Source organism: Mobula hypostoma, chromosome 11 (genome assembly GCF_963921235.1).
Source record: "Mobula hypostoma chromosome 11, sMobHyp1.1, whole genome shotgun sequence".
Classification (NCBI taxonomy): domain Eukaryota; kingdom Metazoa; phylum Chordata; class Chondrichthyes; order Myliobatiformes; family Myliobatidae; genus Mobula; species Mobula hypostoma.
This window is the reverse complement of record NC_086107.1, coordinates 73,532,252-73,552,667: the sequence shown is the minus strand read 5'-3', so window position 1 is coordinate 73,552,667 and position 20,416 is coordinate 73,532,252. Positions and strand designations below refer to the sequence as shown.

Sequence of the window (20,416 nt, the reverse complement as noted above, 5' to 3'; positions counted from 1 at the left end):
CCCCCACCTTCTTTATAGGGCCTCTGCCTCTTCCCTCTACAGTCCTGACGGAGGGTTCCGGCCCGAAACATCGATCGATCTTTTCCACGGATGCTTTACAAATTTCAGCTTTTTCGAACAGTTAGTAGAAAAGAAAAAAGAAAAAGGGGCCCATTGCTGTTAACCCAGTCCAAATGTGCACTTAAGTTGGAGCTCATCTTGAAGTTGGCTTTAACTCACGCGCTGGACCATTGTCTGCATGAAAGCCCACACCATCTTCCGTATGCCACTCGAAATCTATCTCAACCAAATGGGCTCCACCATGTGGGTATTGGTCCTTCCTCCTTGAAGCCATTCATCTGCACAAAGCACCTTGTGCAACAGGGACGGCATCAACAGCCATCATCCCTCGTGTCCTCTCCCAGCTCCCACCAAAAAGTCTTTGACCCACACTAGTGTCCGTCACAAAAAACTTCTCTGCCGAGTGTTCTCTGGAGCCTTCCCCCAAATTCACCATCCTGATTGGACAAGACTACATTCCTAAGTATGAACATCACAGCCCCTTATCTTTAGCTCAAACCCAAACAAGCTAAAAGAAGAACAGACTGCTCTTACAGAACTGCTAAAATGAAATACCTACAGCATAGCAGTAAAACCTTAACTAGGGCATTACAACTATGTTTAAGAAGCACTTGAGTGACCATGGTAGAAAAAGATATGAAGCTAATGAGGTTAAATCAGGGCTCAAAGATTAACATTCTTCGCCATTTACAATTACATATATTAGGAATTTGCTGTGGTGTGGTGGTGCAACATGCAATAAAAACAACATTCAACAATTGTAAGAATAAAGAATTACATTCAAATAGACTGACTTAAAGATCAAAGTATTTAGAGTTAAATGGGATTAGTTTAGATGGGCAAGATGGTTGGCATGGGCACCGTGAACCAAAGGTCCCATTTCTGTGTTATACACATCTAACTCCATCCATAAAAGTACAACTGCCTTATTCAAAGGTTTATTCTACTCATTCCCAACAGGTTCAGAAAGGCAGGAAAGATGATTAACACCCCTCTTAATTATGCTTTTGGCTATGAATTGTTACACTAATTTATTTATGACTAACCTGCATTCAGCTATGGAACTAAGCTAATCGAAATGATGTATAGTAACATCGGAAAGAAAAGTTACCTGTGGATCCAAGGAAGTATCTCTCTAATACTGATCCATAACCAGTGGGTGTGTCCTGTAGATCACTGATAACGAATGGCTGCCAGTCGATGTCTGCATTGTTTATGGGCCAGTAGTGTAAGTGCATACTTCCTCCTCCATACCAGGATACATTCACCATGGAAAAGCAATCCTGTAAAGAGAATCCAATTACTGCACACAAAACCCAGACTATGCAGAAAATCACATAGAAAGAGATCATCGACCCTTATCAATCTACACTGTTATGTTTTGTATCTAACTCAGACTGTGCAACCTACAACATTTCCACTCATGTACTTATCGGGTTTTCTGCTGTAGTCTCTAGTACTCTTTGTGATAGAAAATTCCACTTTTAATATGCACTCTCAGTAAAGCTTTTGCTGAATTCTTTCTTCTTTTTCTTCTCTTATTCCTAGGCAAACCCTCCTGATTGAGGATGCCTTACATCCATTCCAGTTTTGTGGGTTCTAAGGTGACCAATGCGACTTAGAATCATAGAAAAACTACAGCACAATACAGGCCCTTCGGCCCACAAAGCTGTGCCAAACATGTCCTTACCTTAGAACCACCTAGGCTTTACTCATAGCACTCTATTTTTCTAAGCTCCATATCTCCATCCAGGAGTCTCTTAAAAGACCCCATCGTATCTGCCTCCACCGCCACCGCCAGCAGCCCATTCCACGCACTCACCACTCTGCGTAAAAAACTTACCCCTGACATTTCCTCTGTACCCGCTTCCAAGCACATTAAAACTATGCCTTCTCGTGCTAGTCATTTCAGCCCTGGGAAAAAGCCCCTGACGATCCATATGATCACTGCCTCTCATCATCTTATACACCTCTGTCAGGTCACCTCTCATCCTCCGTCACTCCAAGGAGAAAAGGCCAAGTTCACTCAACCTATTCTCATAAGGCACGATCCCCAATCCAGGCAACATCCTTGTAAATCTGCTCTGCACCCTTTCTATGGTTTCCACGTCCTTCCTGTGGTGAGGCAACCAGAACTGAGCACAGTACTCCAAGTGGGGTCTGACCAGGGATGTATGTAGCTGCAACATTAAACAATTCATGAAGGCTAATGCACCATATGCCTTCTTAACCACAGAATCAACCTGCGCAGCAGCTTTGAGTGTCCTGTGGACTCAGATCCCAAGATCCCTCTGATCCTCCATACTGCCAAGAGTCTTGCCATTAATGCTATATTCTGCCATCATATTTGACCTACCAAAATGAACCACCACACACTTATCTGGGTTGAACTCCATCTGCCACTTCTCAGCCCAGATTTGCATCCTATCAATGTCACGTTGTAACCTCTGACAGCCCTCCATACTATCTACAACACCCCCAACCTTTCTGTCAATAGCAAATTTACTAACCCATCCCTCCACTTCCTCATCCAAGTCATTTATAAAAATCACAAAGTGTAGGGGTCCCAGAACAGATCCCTGAGGCACACCACTGGTCACCACCCTCCATGCAGAATATGATCCAACTACAACCCCTCTTTGCCTATGTAGGCAAGCCAGTTCTGGATCCACAAAGCAATGTCCCCTTGGATCCCATGCCTCCTTACTTTCTCAATAAGCCTTGCACAGGATACCTTATCAAATGTCTTGCTAAAATCCACACGCACTACATCTACTGCTCTACCTTCATCAATGTGTTTAGTCACATCCTCAAAAAATTCAATCAGGCTCGTAAGGCACGAACTGCCTTTGACAAAGCCATGGTGACTATTACTAATCACATTATGCCTCTCCAAATGCTTGTATATCCTGCCTCTCAGGATCTTCTCCATCAACTTACCAACCACTGAAGTAAGACTCACTGGTCTATAATTTCCTGAGCTGTTCCTATTACCTTTCTTGAATAAGGGAACAACATCCGCAACCCTCCAATGCTCCGGAACCTCTCATGTCCCCATTGATGTGCAAAGATCATGATCAGAGGCTCAGCAATCTCCTCCCTTGCTTCCCACAGTAGCCTGGGGTACATCCCGTTCGGTCTCGGTGACTTATCCAACTTGATGCTTTCCAAAAGCTCCAGCACATCCTCTTCCTTAATATCTACATGCTCAAGCTTTTCAGTCCACTGCAAGTCATCCTTACAATCACCAAGATCCTTTTCCATAGTGAATACTGAAGCAAAGTGTTCATTAAGTACCTCTGCTATCTCCTCCGGTTCCATACACACTTTTCCACTGTCACACTTGATTGGTCCTATTCTCTCACGTCTTATCCTTTTGCTCATCACATAACTGTAGAATGCTTTGGGGTTTTCTTTAATCCTGTCTGCCAAGGTCTTCTCATGGCCCCTTCTGGCTCTCCTAATTCCATTCTTAAACTCATTCCTCCTGGCCTTATAATCCTCAAGATCTCTATCATTACCTAGTTTTTTGAACCTTTCATAAGCTCTTCTTTTCTTCTTGATTAGATTTACAACAGTCTTTGCAACTGTCAGCAGGCTGGATGGAGAGCAAGGTGTCTCCCAGTGGAAGTTGGTTGTAGGGGATTCGTAGCCCGTTCTTTAGTTAGAGCCTTCAGCGTTTTGGGCATCGAGGGAGAGAGGAAGAGGAGAGCCATCCGCAGTACCACCGATGCGGCAGAGAGGGCCTCAAGATGGCTGTGGCTCAAAAGAGGGGAGCCATGGAGTCATAAGTAGCTAGCCATCTAGACACAAGCTGGGGTCTGATCAGCCCCGGCTGGGTCACCTGGAGGAGGTTGTATGATGTTGAAAGACCCGAAACACCCGATGATTCCAGGAACATCACTGAAGATGTGTCCAGAAGCATCAATAGATGTATGTGCACAGCTTACACCACAGTTCCTGTACCCTACCACCCTTTCTATCTCATTGGAACGTATCTATCCACGCAAATATCCCCTGAACATTTGCCACATTTCTTCCATACGTTTCCATGAGAACATCTGTTTCCAATTTATGGTTCCAAGTTCCCACCTGATAGCCTCATATTTCCTCTTACTCTAATTAAACATTTCCCTAACTTGTCTGCTCCTATCCCTCTCCAATGCTATGGTAAAGGAGATAGAATTATGATCACTATCTCCAAAATTCTCTCCCACTGAGAAACCTGACACCTGACCAGGTTCATTTCCCAATACCAGATCAAGTACAGCCTCTCCTCTTGTAGGCTTATCTACATATTGTGTTTAAAAACCTTCCTGAACACACCTAACAAACTCCACCCCATCTAAACCCCTCACTCTATGGAGATGCCAATCAATATTTGGGAAATTAAAATCTCCCACCACAACAACCCTGTTATTATTACCCCTGTCCAGAATCTGTCTCCCTATCTGCTCCTCGGCGTCCCTGTTACTATTGGGTGGTCTATAAAAAAAACACTCCGTAGACAACCCCTCCATGACTTCCTCCTTTTCTACAGCTGTGACACTATTTCTGATCAACAGTGCTACGCCCCCACCTCTTTTGCCTTCCTCCCTGTCCTTTCTGAAACACCTAAAGCCTGGCACTTGAAGTAACCATCCCTGTCCCTGCACCATCCAAGTTTCTGTAACGGACACAACATCATCCTAATCCACGCTCTAAGCTCATCCGCTTTATTCAGAATACTCCTCGCATTAAAATTGACACATCTCAAACCATCGGTCTGAGTGTGTCCCTTCTCTATCACCTGCCTATCCTCCCTTTCACACCTGCCCCAGAAGAGGTCCCAATGATCCAGATACCTGAATTCCTGCCCCCTGCTCTAATCCCTCAGCCACGCATTTATCCTCCACCTCATTCTATTCCTATAGTCACTATCACGTGGAACAGACAGTAATCCTGAGATTACTACCTTTGAGGTCCTGCTCTTCAACTTCCTTCCTAACTCTCTGTAGTCTGTTTTCAGGACTTCCTCACTTTTCCTACCTATGTCATTGGTACCAATATGTACCACAACCTCTGGCTGTTCTCCCTCCCACTTCAAGATATCGTGGCCGCGATCAGAAACATCCTGGACCCTGGCACCTGGGAGGCAAACTACCATCCGCGTTTGTTTCCTGTGTCCACAGAATCGCCTCTCTGACCCCCTAACTATAGAGTCCCCAGTCACTGCTGCCATCCTCTTCCTTTCCCTACCCTTCTGAGCCACAGGGCCAGACTCTGTGCTAGAGGTGCGGCCACTGTTGCATCCCCTAGGTAGGCCATTTCCCCCCCCCCCCCCAAACAGTACTCAAGCAGGAGTACTTATTGTTAAGAGGGACAGCCACTGGGGTACTCTCTAGCACCTGCTTCTTGCCCTTCCCTCTCCTGACTTCTACAGATGGGCAGAGAGGTTGTAGCTGGAGAGGTAGTTCACACCTTCCCATATACAGAGGGCTTTTGTGTGTTCCTGAGGTGGACTCGGAGACATCAATACTCCCTGTTGAATGTTGAAAGATTGAGACTACCAAGAGTCAATGGGGATATTGCATTTTTCATGGAAACTCTGAGCACATCTTTGAATCTTTTGCTTTGTCTACCTGGTAATCCCTTTCTGTGTTAGGGCATGGAATAGAGTGTCTCTTTCTGGTGTCAGGTAGGCAAATGGTCTGCCCTGCACAATACAGCTGACTGACAGCAACGTTCTTTACTGCATTTGTTAACAAAGAATCATATCTATGGACTACAGCCTTGAATTTCTTTTTGGTGGAAATATTTAATATAATTGTGGAAAATAAATGGTCCTCTGCTAAACAATTATAAAACAGCAGATTAAATGTTCATTAAATATACTAACCATATACATTTCAGTTTTTTCATCTCCTTCCACCCTCCATATCCATTCGATCCTATAATTGTTTGTATTTACTATTTACACTTCGACAATTCCTTGCTATTTTCACACTGTACTCTCCGCTGTGTAATCTCAGTAAAACTTCCATGTAGACACTAACCTTTAGTGGAGTTTCCTCACCAATTTTACCTCTTGTTAATGTGTATGGCCAGTCTACCAAATCGCCTTTGGTAGGAGTAATTCCCCTGCTTAGTTCAGCCTTTGCCTAACATTTGCACTCAAGCTTGCAAAGGGAATGAAGAAGAATGCTGATTATTTAAGGAGAGGCTGTGTCCTTTGGAAGGTCCTGGCATTGGGTGTCCCCACCACTGGTTATTGTATCAACAGCAAACCAACCTCATTCACCCTTCCTGCCTCTAAACTAATTTTCCCTCCCTTTGTTGCACGTGAATTCAACCCAATAGACTGAGTTACAATAGCCTGAGATCTCCTGAATAGGTTACATACAACGCAGTATTTAGTTATTTCACTGGGACACTATTCCTGATGCTTGAATAAACTAGAGGAAGTGAACTCAAATTTCATAAAGTAAAATGGAGTTTTAATTTATTCAATGGAATTAGTCTAGAAACAAAGAGGAGGCATTGATAAAACTAACTAACTGCCATTCTTGGTTTGGACATGAACATGGCAAAATAGTTGAGGGGTGGGGAAGAGGATGAATCATAAATCCACAGTTGCACAATTAGTTTTATTGATAATATCTTAACAAAGACGTAAATTTCTATAGATGTATGGGTGAGAGCATTCTGACTGGTTACATCATAGCTTGGGTATGGAGGCTCTAGTGCACAGAATGAATCACTTTCTGCATAAAATCTCCTTGTAGTAAATCATTCAGTGGTGCTAAAGCCACTGTTCCTGTAAAATTCCATCAACCGCACTGAGAGAAACTGGGTACTTGGGTACAACCCACTTGACGTGTGCATTTTTTTTAAAAGTTCAGCCATATTTTCAGATCTGTCACCTTGCTAGCATCTCAGTTATAGGTTCAATTTGGAGATTTCTGGCTTGGGGATAAACCAGATCAAAAATAATTCTGCACAACTTCTCCTGACCTTCTTTCAAAAACAATGTCTCTCACAATTACAGTATGCTTAACAGATCTACACAGGGAGTCTGAGTAACCAAAGAAATTGACTGCTAATGTACTTGGCTTTTCTGCTTTGCATGTAAAACAGACTCCAAGGTATTAATTACCAGGGAGATGATTCTTTCCCTGTACTCTTCAAGCTCCATATGAGCAGCATGCCGTGTTTTATGGAAGTATCCAAACCAGTTACAAACTTCTAAAACAACAGGAATTCTGCAGATGCTGGAAATTCAAGCAAACACACATCAAAGTTGCTGGTGAACACAGCAGGCCAGGCAGCATCTGTAGGAAGAGGTACAGTCGACGTTTCAGGCCGAGACCCTTCCTCAGGACTAGTTCACCAGCAACTTTTATGTGTGTTACAAACTTCTAAATTCTAATATGGATGAAAGTCTGACCTCTGAATGGTTCATTAATTCACTTCTGCTTCACTTGTGTTAGTGCAGATGTATAAACATTCAAGCAAATATGAACAGATTTAACAAAAAAAGGGCAATATACAATAATTGATATTTCTATAGCACATTATCACACCGTCGAGATGATATTTTGTATAAAATTAATTTACACAGAAAAATGCCACTAAACACAGTATTAACCAAACATCAGGGATAATTCCAATAATTCTGCCTCTGCCTTAACATTCATTTAACTAAGCCAGCAGCACCATAGTAGTGAATGCACATAAATAACATGTTTACATAAAGTCCATAACTATAGTACAGCAGATATATACAACAGTTCAAGCTTGTAACAGTCATTATTTTATTTTGTTTTGCTTGGAGAACAGGCCTTTCCAGCCCTTCGAGCCACACCGCCCAGCAAATCCTAACAACATCGATTTAACCATAAACTAACCACTGGACAATTTGCAATTATCAATTAACCTACTCGGTACGTCTTTTGGTTATGGGAGGAGACAGGAGGACCCAGAGAAACCCCATGCATTCCACAAGAAGGACGTACAGACACTCCTTACAGAGGATGCTGGGATTGAACCCTGAATTCTGACACCCTGAACTGTAATAGCGTTGTGCGAACTGCAAATCTACCATGGCACTCGTATATTAATTACAAATGCTGTAAATGTAAACAATGCAGCAAATATATGTAAAAAATATATAAAATTAAGTTAAGGTATGGAAGTTAAGCTAATGGTTCAGTCTCCACCTGAAGTCCTGTGATAGCAATGCTCACTAGCTCACTAGCACACCAATACACGCATTGAATCCCAGCCTTTTTATGCATTCATTATGCCAGCATGCATTACGATTCAAATGACGTTGAAGCAGGTGATAAGTGACAAGTCTCATTCATTCTACAAGAGTTCCAGGCAAAAACTATTACCAGTGAGTCTAATCACCTACTGTTGACATTCAATGGTTTAACCATTGCAGCGTGCCCCAATAACAATATCCTGGGGGGTCACTATCGAGCTGAAAACTCAATGACTAGCCAATAAATGCTGCAGTTGTTACACCAACTCAGAGGCTGGTTATCCAGCAGTAAGCAACACAACTTCCTAATTCTTCAAATCCTTTTCTATACCTATACAGCATGTAATAGAACATTTAACACTTACCTAGAAGAACTTGACCATTTAAACTCACTTTATTGATAACTAAACTAACTTCAGTTCCTCCATCGCTGATACACAGTGGCTGCAGTGAGTAATATTTATAAAATGTTTTGCAGCAACAAACTGTCCTCTTCCAACTTCCCAAACCTAGAATTACCCGCACCTAAAGGAACAAAGGCAACAGAGTAAAGGAACTTTCACCACTGAACTGCAGCAGTCCAAGGAAATAGCTTGCCTTCTCTACAAACACAGGATAGGCAAACATGCTGATTTTCCAACAATGCTCTTATTCTACAAATGGAATAAATCTGTAGAAAGAGTGAAATAAAGAGAGAATAAATGATTAGATTGAGAGAGATAAAAGACAAGGACAAATAAATATTTCACTGAAATTATTTCATGGGAATGAAAATACAAATTTGCAATCATTTTAATTGTGAAAGGAGATGACAAATATTCAACAATTTCCATTTATACGATACTTTTAGTATAATGAAATAATCCAAGGTATTTAAAAGTTGATATTATGCAAAATCTGGTACTGCACCATATGAGGATTCATCAACACAGATCGACTGGACTCTTATTTTGCTATAATTTTCTAATTTTATGATCAAAAGCTTAATCAAAGGTTTTTAAAGAAAGGAAATGGAGGGAAGAAGATGGAGAAGTCTAGGGAGGGAGTTCTAGATCTTGGCACTTGATGGATGTCCAATGATCCAGAGTTCAAAGTGCACAAACATCAGGGGGCTATAGAGTTGGAGATAAAGGAGGTAACAAAAGCCCGGACCATGAAAGGATTTCAAAACAAAACTTAGAATTTCAGAATTGCGATGTTGCTTATCTGGGAGTGGCAGCAGGTCAGCAGTCACATGACTGATGAATACATAATTCTTGGCGAGAGTAACAGTGTTTTGGGTGAAAGAAAAGAGAGAACCCGACCAGTGAAAAAAAAACTGATGACCCTAGTAGATGTAACAAAACCACAGAAAAGGATTTTAGCAACAGATGAACAGTGGGTGAAGACACTGGGCAATCATCAGGTGATATTACAATAAGCACTTTTAGATGGCATTAATATATGGTCAGAAGCTCATGCTGAGGTTAAATATGGCGTAGACCTTGTGGACACTGACTTTATTTCAAATAGTTGGAGAGGAACAGACACAAGAGATTTTGCAGATGCTGGAAATCCAAAGCAACACATACAAAATGCTGGAGGAACTCAGTAGTTCAGGTAGCATCCATAAAGATAAATAACCAGACAGTGGCCTCATCATGGTAGTAGGGGAGGCAATGCACTGACATGTCAGAATGGAAACTGGATTGGAGAAGAATAGAATTAGTTTTTAGGTACAGGAGTTCCCGACAAAAAATTAGTTTATGGAAATTTCTCCTCATCCACTACTATGCAAAAGGCAATGGTTTAGCACCTTAGAGACAGTAGCAGAAATAAGGTGGATAGTGGTGAGGTGGATTATGACTTACACCTAAAAGGATACTTAAACCGTAACAGTTTTCTGGCATGTTCACTCAATAAAAATGAAATTTTAGGGAAAGCTCTGAAGGGCCTGGGAGGGGGGAGAAGATGGCACGAGGGCAGGGCGCGCGCACGGCCACTTCGGTGGTGATGTCTGTTATCTGTCAAGTAGGGGATCATGCACAATTCTGATTTGATGGAGACAGACGTGCGAGCACAGCCGAACATCTAGAAAACTTCTGAAATGCCCGCTTCGCTGCCGCTGCTACTGTGTGGTAACCGGAATCTCCGGAGCGGAAGGCCCCGAAATCCTCGGCTTTGCGTGTTTCAGCGGCCGGGGAGAGGTCGAGGGCGCTCGGGAGGCTGTATCGGAGAGGCTGGTCGGAAGCTTGGAGTTTTCGGACAGATGGATTCAGTGGGCTGGGGTCGGCTGCTTCCAAGGCATCGGCAAGTTAACAGTGCCCGGAGGTTTATAGCAGGGAGTTTCTCCCTTTTGCCGCCGCTATCGGGGACTCGGGTGTCGATTGACTCGGGACTTTGAGACTATTTTATTTTACTGAGCCCATGGTCTGTTCTTTATCAAATTATGATATTACTTTGCACTGCTGTAACTATATGTTATTATGTGGTTCTGTCAGTGTTAGTCTTTGGTCTGTCCTGCTTTCTGTGATAGCACTCCGGAGAAACATTGTATCATTTAAAGAGGACTGAGTGTTCTCATAACCTATACTTCGAGTCTGATTTTCCAATTTAACAAACACAAGAAAGTCAGCAGATGCTGGAGATCCAAAGAAACAGACACAAAGTGCTGGAGGAACTCAGCAGGCCATGCAGCATCTGTGGAAAAAAGTAAACAGTCAACGTTTTGGGTCAAGACTCTTCATCAGGACTAGAAAGGAAGGGGAGAAGTCAGACTGAGAAGGTGGGGAGAGGGGAGGAATAAGTACGAGGTGTCAGGTGTTAGGTGAACCAGGAGAGGGGGAGGGGGTGAAGTAAAGAGCTGGGAAAAATTGGTGAGAGAGATAAAGGGCTGGAGATGAGGGAATCTGATAGGAGAGGACAGAAGACCATGGAAGAAAGGAAAGGGGAAGGATCACCAGGAGTTGATGGATAGGTAAGGAGAAGAGGTAAGAGGGCAAAATAGGAATGGAGCATAGTGAAGGAGGGGGACGGGCAATTACCGGAAGTTCAAAAAAATTGGTGTTCATGCCATCGGGTTGGAGGCTACCCAGACGGAATACAAGGAGTTGCTATTTCAACCCAAGTGTGGCCTCATCATGGCAATAGAGGCAGCCATGTACTGACATGTCAGAATGAGTATGGGAAGTGGAATTGAAATGGGTGGCTACAGGGAGATCCTGCTTTTTCTGGCAGACATTTTCACGTGAATAACTATGAGTATTGCTAGCTTTGACATGTTTTATACAGTAAGAATCAGATTATATACAGGAATTATTCCATGTATATTCAGTTTTATCAGTTTAGTAATTAGGGATGCAACTGATCAAAGATCCTGCATCGAGGGGAAATGGAAAGGAAGTAAAACAGCCGATTGATACTTATTTTAATAAGCTAATTATTATGACTATACAGATTATGGGAAATTACATACAAGCTCTGTATACTGCACAGTTTTTGGCCATAACATTGATTCCGGAGAGGAACAGATAGACTCTAGGTATTGTACTGACACCTGATCATAACACATTAACTCTGGATCACTGCACACAAAATCTTATTGGTGCTTGAGGCCTGTAATTCATTCCACAGGTGTTTTGAGCCTCAAGCAAACCAGATATGAAAGAGGGCATTCTATTTTAAGACTCAGCTGTAGACGCTTTGATGGACTTGAAGAAGAGAGATCCTCTTTTGCCAGATGGCACAAGAATGCAGCTTGTAGAGCCACTACCTCGCAGCTCCAGCAGCCCAACTTCAATTCTGACTTTGTCTGTCGTCTATGTGGAGTGTCCGTGTTCTCTCTGCACGTTTCCCCAAGTGCTCCGGTTTCACCCCACATTCCAATATATTGGTTTGTTTAATTTGCTGTTACTGACTGTACAGGGCAGTAAGAAAACTAGAAGAGAATTGGTATGCATCTGAGAGGGAACAGCTTACTGGGAAGTAAGTGGAGGAGCTAAATAAGACTGATGGAAGTGACCCAAAAGCTGGCACAGACATAACGGACTGAACACCTGCCTCCTACGTACAGTTGAAGTCAGAAGTCAGTTTTTCACAATTCCTGACATTTAATCTGAGAAAACATTCCCTGTTTCAGTTAGGATCACTTCTTTATTTTAAGAATGTGAAATGTCAGAATAATAGTAGAGAGAATGATTTATTTCAGCTTTTATTTATTTCATCACTTTCCCAGTGGGTCAGAAGTTTACATACACTTTGTTAGTATTTGGTAGCATTGCCTTTAAATTGTTTAACTTGGGTCAAACGTTTTGGGTTGCCTTCCACAAGCTTCTCACAGTAAGTTGCTGGAATTTTATTCCATTCCTCCAGACAGAACTGGTGTAACTGAGTCAGGTTTGTAGGCCTTCCTGCTCGCACACACTTTTTCAGTTCTGCCCACAAGTTTTCTATTGGATTGAGGTCAGGGCTTTGTGATGGCCACTCCAAAACCTTGACTTTGTTGTCCTTAAGCAATTTTGCCACAACTTTGGAGGTATGCTTGGGGTCATTGTCCATTTGGAAGACCTGTTTGCAACCAAGCTTTAACTTCGTGGCTGATGTCTTGAGATGTTGCTTCAATATATCCACATAATTTTCCTTGCTCATGATGCCATCTATTTTGTGAAGTGCACCAGTCCCTCCTGCAGCAAAGCAACCCCATAACATGATGCTGCCACATGCTTCACGGTTGGGATGGTGTTCTTCGGCTTGCAAGCCTCACCCTTTTCCCTCCAAACACAATGATGGTCATTATGGCCAAACAGTTCAATTTTTGTTTCATCAGACCAGAGGACATTTCTCCAGAAAGTAAGATCTTTGTCCCCATGTGCACTTGCAAACTGTAGTCTTGCTTTTTTATGGTGGTTTTGGAGCAGTGGCTTCTTCCTTGCTGAGCAGCCTTTCAGGTTATGTCGATATAGGACTCATTTTACTGTGGATATAAAGACTTGTCTACCTGTTTCCTCCAGCATCTTCACAAGGTCTTTTGCTGTTCTGGGATTGATTTGCACTTTTCACACCAAAGTACATTCATCTCTAGGAGACAGAATGGATCTCCTTCCTGAGCGGTATGATGGCTGCGTGGTCCCATGGTGTTTATACTTGCGTACTATTGTTTGTACAGATGAACGTGGTACCTTCAGGCGTTTGGAAATTGCTCCCAAGGATGAACCAGACTTGACATCATTTTCTGACCTCAATCCAACAGAAAATTTGTGGACAGAACGGAAAAAGCTTGTGCAAGCAAGAAGGCCTACAAACCTGACTCAGTTATACCAGCTCTGTCTGGAGGAATAGAACAAAATTCCAGCAACTTACTGTGAGAAGCTCGTGGAAGGCTACCCAAAACATTTGACCCAAGTTAAACAATTTAAAGGCAATGCTACCAAGTACTAACAAAGTGTATGTAAACTTCTGACCCACTGGGAAAGTGATGAAAGAAATAAAAGCTGAAATCAATCATTCTCTACTATTATTCTGACCTTTCACATTCTTAAAATAAAGTAGTGATCCTAACTGACCTAAGACAGGGTATGTTTTCTAGGACTAAATGTCAGGAATTGTAAAAAACTGAGTTTATATGTATTTGGCTAAGGTGTATGTAAACTTCTGACTTCAGCTGTCTGTCATATAAAAATAAGAATATAAATCAGAATTTAAAAAATATTGTGAAAGCTGTTGAGGTCATAGTAAACTGATGATACAAAGAACTCATCCTAAATAGCAATGATAGCATTGATACCCCAAAAGAAAAGTACAATGACACAGAGTTTAATGATTTATTTGAGTAAAGTTAATCAAAACATCATCAAATCATTTCTCCCAATAATTGCACAGTGTTGCCATACAATGCACAATATACAACAATCACCATCAATCAGGGCTCCACCAGACATTTAAGAGGCCTCTATGACCTCTCACATCAGCCCAAACCTCACAGACACAATGTTATGCCATACTGGTTCTAAAGCATTACACAATGACCTCTGTGAGGTTATTACATACTTAGATGTGATCATTACATACTTGCACAACATCATTACATACTGATTTTAAATCATCGCACACTTCTTTTTAGCTAGTCCCCATGGGATTGAGAAAGACTAGTAGATTCTAAGTTGTTGGATGAGACCCGGATGTGGGAATTGCAGACTTACATGGATGAGGCAGGAGATGCTCGACAGGGTGAACAGGAGACATTGCACACTGACCATAAATATTAAACACTGATTGAGTTTTTACAAGAGGTTACTAAGAAAATTAATGAAGACAGGGTGTAGAGGACTTTGGTAAAGCTTTAGATAAGGTCCCACACAATAGGCTAGTTCAGAAAGTTAAAATTCATGGTATCTAAGGTGTGTTGTCAAACTGCCTCCAAAATTAGCATGGTGAAAGGAGGCAGAGGGTAGTGGTGCAAGGTTGTTTCTCTGATTGGAAGTTTGAAAAAGTAGCATACCACAGGGATCAATTTTGGGACTTTTGTTGTTTGTTATATACTTAATGGTCTTAGATGAGAATGGATGTGGTCTAATTAGTAAATTTGCTGATGACATAATAATGGTGGAGTTATAGATGGCAAAGGTTGTCAGAGGGACATAGGTCAGCTGGAAAGCTGGATGGAACAGTGGCGAATGAAATTCAATCTAGATTAGTGTGAATGTATTTATGTACCGAATGACCTTGTAGTGCTATTCTATGGCTCCCTGAAAATTGTGACACATATGGATCGGGTAGTGAAGAAGGCACTTGTTATGCTTGCCATCATAGGCTAACACACGGACTATAAGAACCAGGATGTCATGGTCCAGCTGTATGAAACATTGGTCAGATGACATTTGGAGTATTGTGTACAGTTCTGATTACTCCATAAGGATGTGATAGCATTAGGAAGAGTGCAGAAGAGATTCACCAGGATGCTTTGGCTACAAGGCTGTGTTTACCCTCACTGAAAGTGAAGGAAGTTGAGGTATGGCCTTTTAAAGGTTAGAAGATATGAGGGACATAAATAAGGTAAATAATAAGTCTTTCCACACAGTATGGGAATCTAAAACTGAGGGGATACAGTAGGTTTAAGGTGAGAGGGGAGAAAGTTAAAGGAGAGGGGCAGGTTTTCCCCTACAAAGAAGGTGGTGATTATATGGAACAATCTGGTGAAGTAGATAGCAGAGGCAGATACAATTATGACATATAAAAAGCATTTGGACAGGTACTCAGATAGGAAAGGAGTAGAAGGATATGGACCTAATGAAGACAAATGAAATTGGCATAGATAGGCATCATGGTTGATGTGGTCTGGTTGGGCCAAAGGTGCCATTTTCTGTGTTGTACTGCTTTATGACTCTAGAACCTTACACAATATCTCCAGATCAATAAACACTGGCACTAGGTCATTATAAACAAAGCCAGAATCACTACACTCTCACACTATTCTGTACTGTCCCGTGATCATTATATATGGTTTTAGAACACTATACACCAAGTGTGACAAGGAGACATACAGGAATGAGATAGATCAGCTGGTTGAGTGGTGTCACAATAGTAACCTTGTATTCAACGTCAGTAAGACCAAAGAATGATTATGGACTTCAAGAAGGGAAAGTCAAAAGAAAACACACCAGTCCTCATAGAGAGATCAGCAGTTGAAGGGGTGAGAAGTTTCAGGTTTCTGGATGGCAACATCTCTCAAGATCTATCCTGGGTCCAACATATTGATGCAATTACAAACAAGACACGACAGCAGCAATTGTTCATTAGGAGTTTGAGGAGACTTGGTACGTCATGTAAGACACTCTCAAACTTGTATAGATGTACCACGGAGAGCACTGTAACGCGTTATTTTGCCGTCTGATATGGAGGAGCCACTGCAGAAGATCGGAGAAACCTGCAGGAAGTTTCAAGCTCAGCCAGCTCCATGTTAGGCACTAGCCTCGCCAGCATCAAGGACACCTTCGAAAGGTGATGCCTTAAGCAACACATTTCTCAAAACATAGCAGTGATATTAAACACGATTCTGATTCTAACCTATTCAATAACTCAGGTCCTGAAGTCCCAGCAACATTTTCTCTGTGCACTTTCAATCTATTGATATCTTTCCTGTTGGAGGGTGACCAGAACTGCACACAATACTCCAGATTTGGCCTCACCAACATCTTATACAATTTCAACATAACGTCCCAACTTTGTGCCAAAAGCTCTCTTTATGACCCTATCTACCTGTGATGCCACTTTCGAGGAATCATGGATCTGTATTCCCAGATTCTTCTGTTTTACTGCACACCTCAATGCCCCACTGTTCACTGTGCAAGTCCCCTCCTGGTTTGTCCAGCCAAACTGCAACACCTCACACTTATCTGCATTAAATTCTATCTGCCAATTTTCAGCCCATTTTTCAGCTGATCCAAATCCTGCTGTAAGCTTTGATGGAAGTGTAGCTGACTTTGTAATGTTGGAACATGACAGTGTATTTGTACACAGTGAAATCTGAACACAGAGAGATAACAAAAAAATCTGTACTGGTTAATTTAGTGTGGGGAAAATATTTTCCTCGGCACTGAGCAGAACTCCTTCAATCTTCTTTAAATAATGCTATGGAATCTTTTCCATTCATCTGAAAGAACAAAAAAGTCTTCACTTAATATCTCACTTCAAAGATTAAAAGGCATTGGTGTACACAGAGACTTGGACGTTCTTGTACACAAATCACTGAAAGTTAGTATTAAGATACACCAAGCAATTAGGAAGGCCAATTCTGTGTTGGCCTTAATTGCAAGAGGATTTTAATACCAAACAAAAGAGCTCTGCTGCAATAATAGTGCTCTGCATCTGGAATATTGTGTAGAAGCCTGATATCTTTACCTAATGAAGACAATGTTTATGATAAAGGGAGTGCAGTAGACATTACAGACTTGTCAGATTTCTCAGATGAGAAGAGAATAAGCCAACTTGATTGAAGGTCTTGAGTTTAGAAAAATAAGAGACAGTGTCATTGGAAGATATAAAATCAATACAGAGTTTGACAGGGCAGATACAGGATTGATATTTCCACTGCCAAGGACATCCAGAAGTAGGGGCTTCAGTCTCATAATAAGTTGACCATTCAGAATGGACCTTAAAATAATTGTGGCACCCAGAGAATAGTAAACCTTTCTAATGCTCTATGCCAGAAAGCCATGAATGCACATTAATTTGATACAAACAAGACAAAGATTGATTTCTAGATATTAAAAATATCAAGCAGTACGTGCTTAAGCAGTGGTGTTAATGTAAAAGATGAACCATGGTCATACTGAATTGAAGTATGTACTGACCTCTTGCTTCTATAAGGTTGCCGATATAATTACAAAGAAGCTACATAGCCAGTAGCTATATTTCATTTGGAGTTTAAGGAGATTTGGTATATCATCAAAGACTCTAGCAGATTTCTACAGATGTACCGTGGAGTGCATTCTAACTGGTTACATCACCATCTGGGATAGAGAGGCACAGGATCAAAAACAGCTGCAGAGAGTAAACTCAGCCAGCTCCATTATGGGCAATAGCCTCCCAAGCATTGAGGACATCTTCAAAAGGCTCAGAAACGTGGCATCCATCATTAAGCATCCCCAACACAAAAGACATGCCCTCTTCTCATTGCTACCATCAAGGAGATGGTACAGGAGCCTGAAAACACACATTCATTAAGTGATTTAGGAACAGCTTCTTCCTCTATGTCATCAGTTGTCTGAATGGACAACAAACTCGTGAACACTACCTCTCTATTTTTATTTGCATTTTACATTACTTATTTAATTTTTTTCATATATATTTCTTATTTTACTTGATAGCATGTTATGTGTTGCAGTGTACCAATGCTGCAAAACAGATTTCATAACATATATCAGTGATAATAAACCCAATTCTGATTCTTTGGTTCTGACCCAAAAAAATGTTCCCCCCAACTCTGCAGTACTACTTCAATAATGTTCTGCCAACAATAAAGCAAAAGTAGTGAAGCACTCAACATTGTCCCAGCACACGGTGTGGCACTGCCCAGCACCGTCCCAGCACACGGTGTGGCACAGTCCCAGCACTGTCCCAGCACACGGTGTGGCACTGCCCCAGCACCGTCCCAGCACATGGTGTGAGTCGACCCCATCATACCTACCCATCACACATTGCCGCACCACCCCAGCACACCAGGTGGCACCACCTCAGGTTTGCCTTTTTACAATATAACTGCCTCTCTTAATGGAGCAGACTTGATGGGCCGAATATCTTATGGTCTTATTGCCTTGTCTCTGTACTGTTTCTCTCAAAGTGCACCACTCTCTCCAAAAATCACAGCAGACTCCTGGGCACTCAGCTTATCTGAGGTCTCAAGCCTAGAACTTGAACCCACAACCTCATGACTGGGGGGGGGGGAAGAAGAGTGATAGCACTGAACCACAGCTGATAGTTATGTAACTAGATGTATCCTTATGTGGCACATTAAGTCGTGTGAAACATAGAGTCTAAATAGACTGTTTTGTTAATTCCATTAAGCGATCAGAGCAACCCCCCCCCCCCCCACTCCCACGGGCTGCCTCTGAGTGATTACCAGTGGAATTACCTTCAGCGCCACTTGGCAGTGGAGGGGTGTCCACTCTACCCGGTAACACTCCGCCACACTCCGATTCTGTGCATCCAGGGACACCTGGAGTTCGCCCACGCCGTCCCATGTGTAACAGAACCGGGTGGTATTGAACCAGCAGAGATTATTTAGCAGGGTGACTCCTTGGCCAGACAAGTGGCGGGCTTCAATGCGAGCGAAAGTCTTGTCCTGGCTGAGGGACATCAGTGAGAAGGACAGGGTCCTCCTGTCCCACACCAGCCCGCTGACCTCACCCCTCAGAATCCAATTGGTGTCCGGCTTATCCACTACCTGCCAGTAAAGGACGCCGATGGTCATCAGGAAAAGTAAGGCGACCCCCAGGCAGGCGACCGTCCCCTTCCACGTCTCGTTCATTTCTTTAATGCCGGGGTCCAGGCTGGAGTCGCCGGCGGCGCTGGCCATTTCTCTGGGCCGTCGCGCCATCTCCCAACGGCGCCGGGCTCAGGAACCGCGGGAGCTACACTGCCCCGCTCCTAGCCTGAGCCCCGAGCCCCGAGCCCCGAGCCCCGAGCCCCGTGCTGTCCGGCAGAGGGCTTGGTGCGAACTACCGCTGAACTGCTGCGGCACTTGACCCGGGCTGGAGCGGAGCCCGATAAAGCAAAACAAACACTTCGCCAGGAATCAGAGCGGGGAGCATGCGAATTTGCCGACCGGGGTAATCCAGTGACAAAGCAGGGATAGTACTAATCGCCCAGCTAACAACATTTATATAGCGCCCTCATTGTGGTAATACGCCCCAGAGCATGAGTTCAGTCGAAACCGATTGAATCATACCGCTGGGGGAGATAAGAGCCATTAGTGGTTAGGCTTAACTGAAGTACCGAGGCTCCCCATGATTCGGCATCAGCCTTTGTGACAGAGTGCCATGAGTTCTCAAGTACCTTGAGCAGAGAGTCGGGGAAAGGGAATTTTAAGAGGAGATCTTGCAACTAAGAATAGAAGCCGGGGTCATCCTGGCAGTTGAGAGTGATACTGAGGTACGGAACAGTTTTAGCTGGCTGTTAAAGTGCAGAAGGTCAAAGTTCAAAGTAAACATTATCAAAGTACATACAATAGCACCATATACAACTTGAGATTCATTTTCTTACGGGCATACTCAATAAATCCATAACAGAATAATAATCATTGTGATCCAGCCAGAGTTGGTAGATGGTTACAACCTGAGGCTGGTTTCAAGTCTCTGAGAATAGAGACTGTACTAGGAAGAAGAATTAGGGTGAAAGTTAAAACTGAAAAAATGCATAATTTTATGTCAATTTTTAAAAAATGGAAAGCTCAGCTGGTCAGTCAGCATTTGTGGGGGGAGAATTAGTCACGTTTCTGGTCACATATTAGTTTCAAGGAGTCAAGCAAATCAAAGGCCATAAGGCACAGAGGCTGAATTAGGACACTTGGCCCATCAAGTCTGCTCCGCCATTCCATCACGGCTGATTTATTGTCCCTCCAAACCCCGTCATCCTGCC

At 42.7% G+C, this 20,416-nt stretch overlaps 1 protein-coding gene across 1 annotated transcript in view; it reads right to left on the bottom strand.

Moving 5' to 3' along the window:
- si:ch211-236l14.4 (SITS-binding protein) overlaps positions 1-19,481 on the bottom strand; it is a 187,794-nt gene extending 168,313 nt beyond the window's left edge. Inside the window, exons 1-2 of the mRNA XM_063062262.1 lie at positions 18,912-19,481; positions 1,172-1,343 (exon numbers count right to left, since the gene is read on the bottom strand). Coding sequence (XP_062918332.1) covers positions 1,172-1,343; positions 18,912-19,376 — 637 coding nt within the window. The 5' untranslated portion in view covers positions 19,377-19,481. The remainder of the gene's footprint in view (positions 1-1,171; positions 1,344-18,911) is intronic.
- Positions 19,482-20,416: the final 935 nt, after the last annotated feature.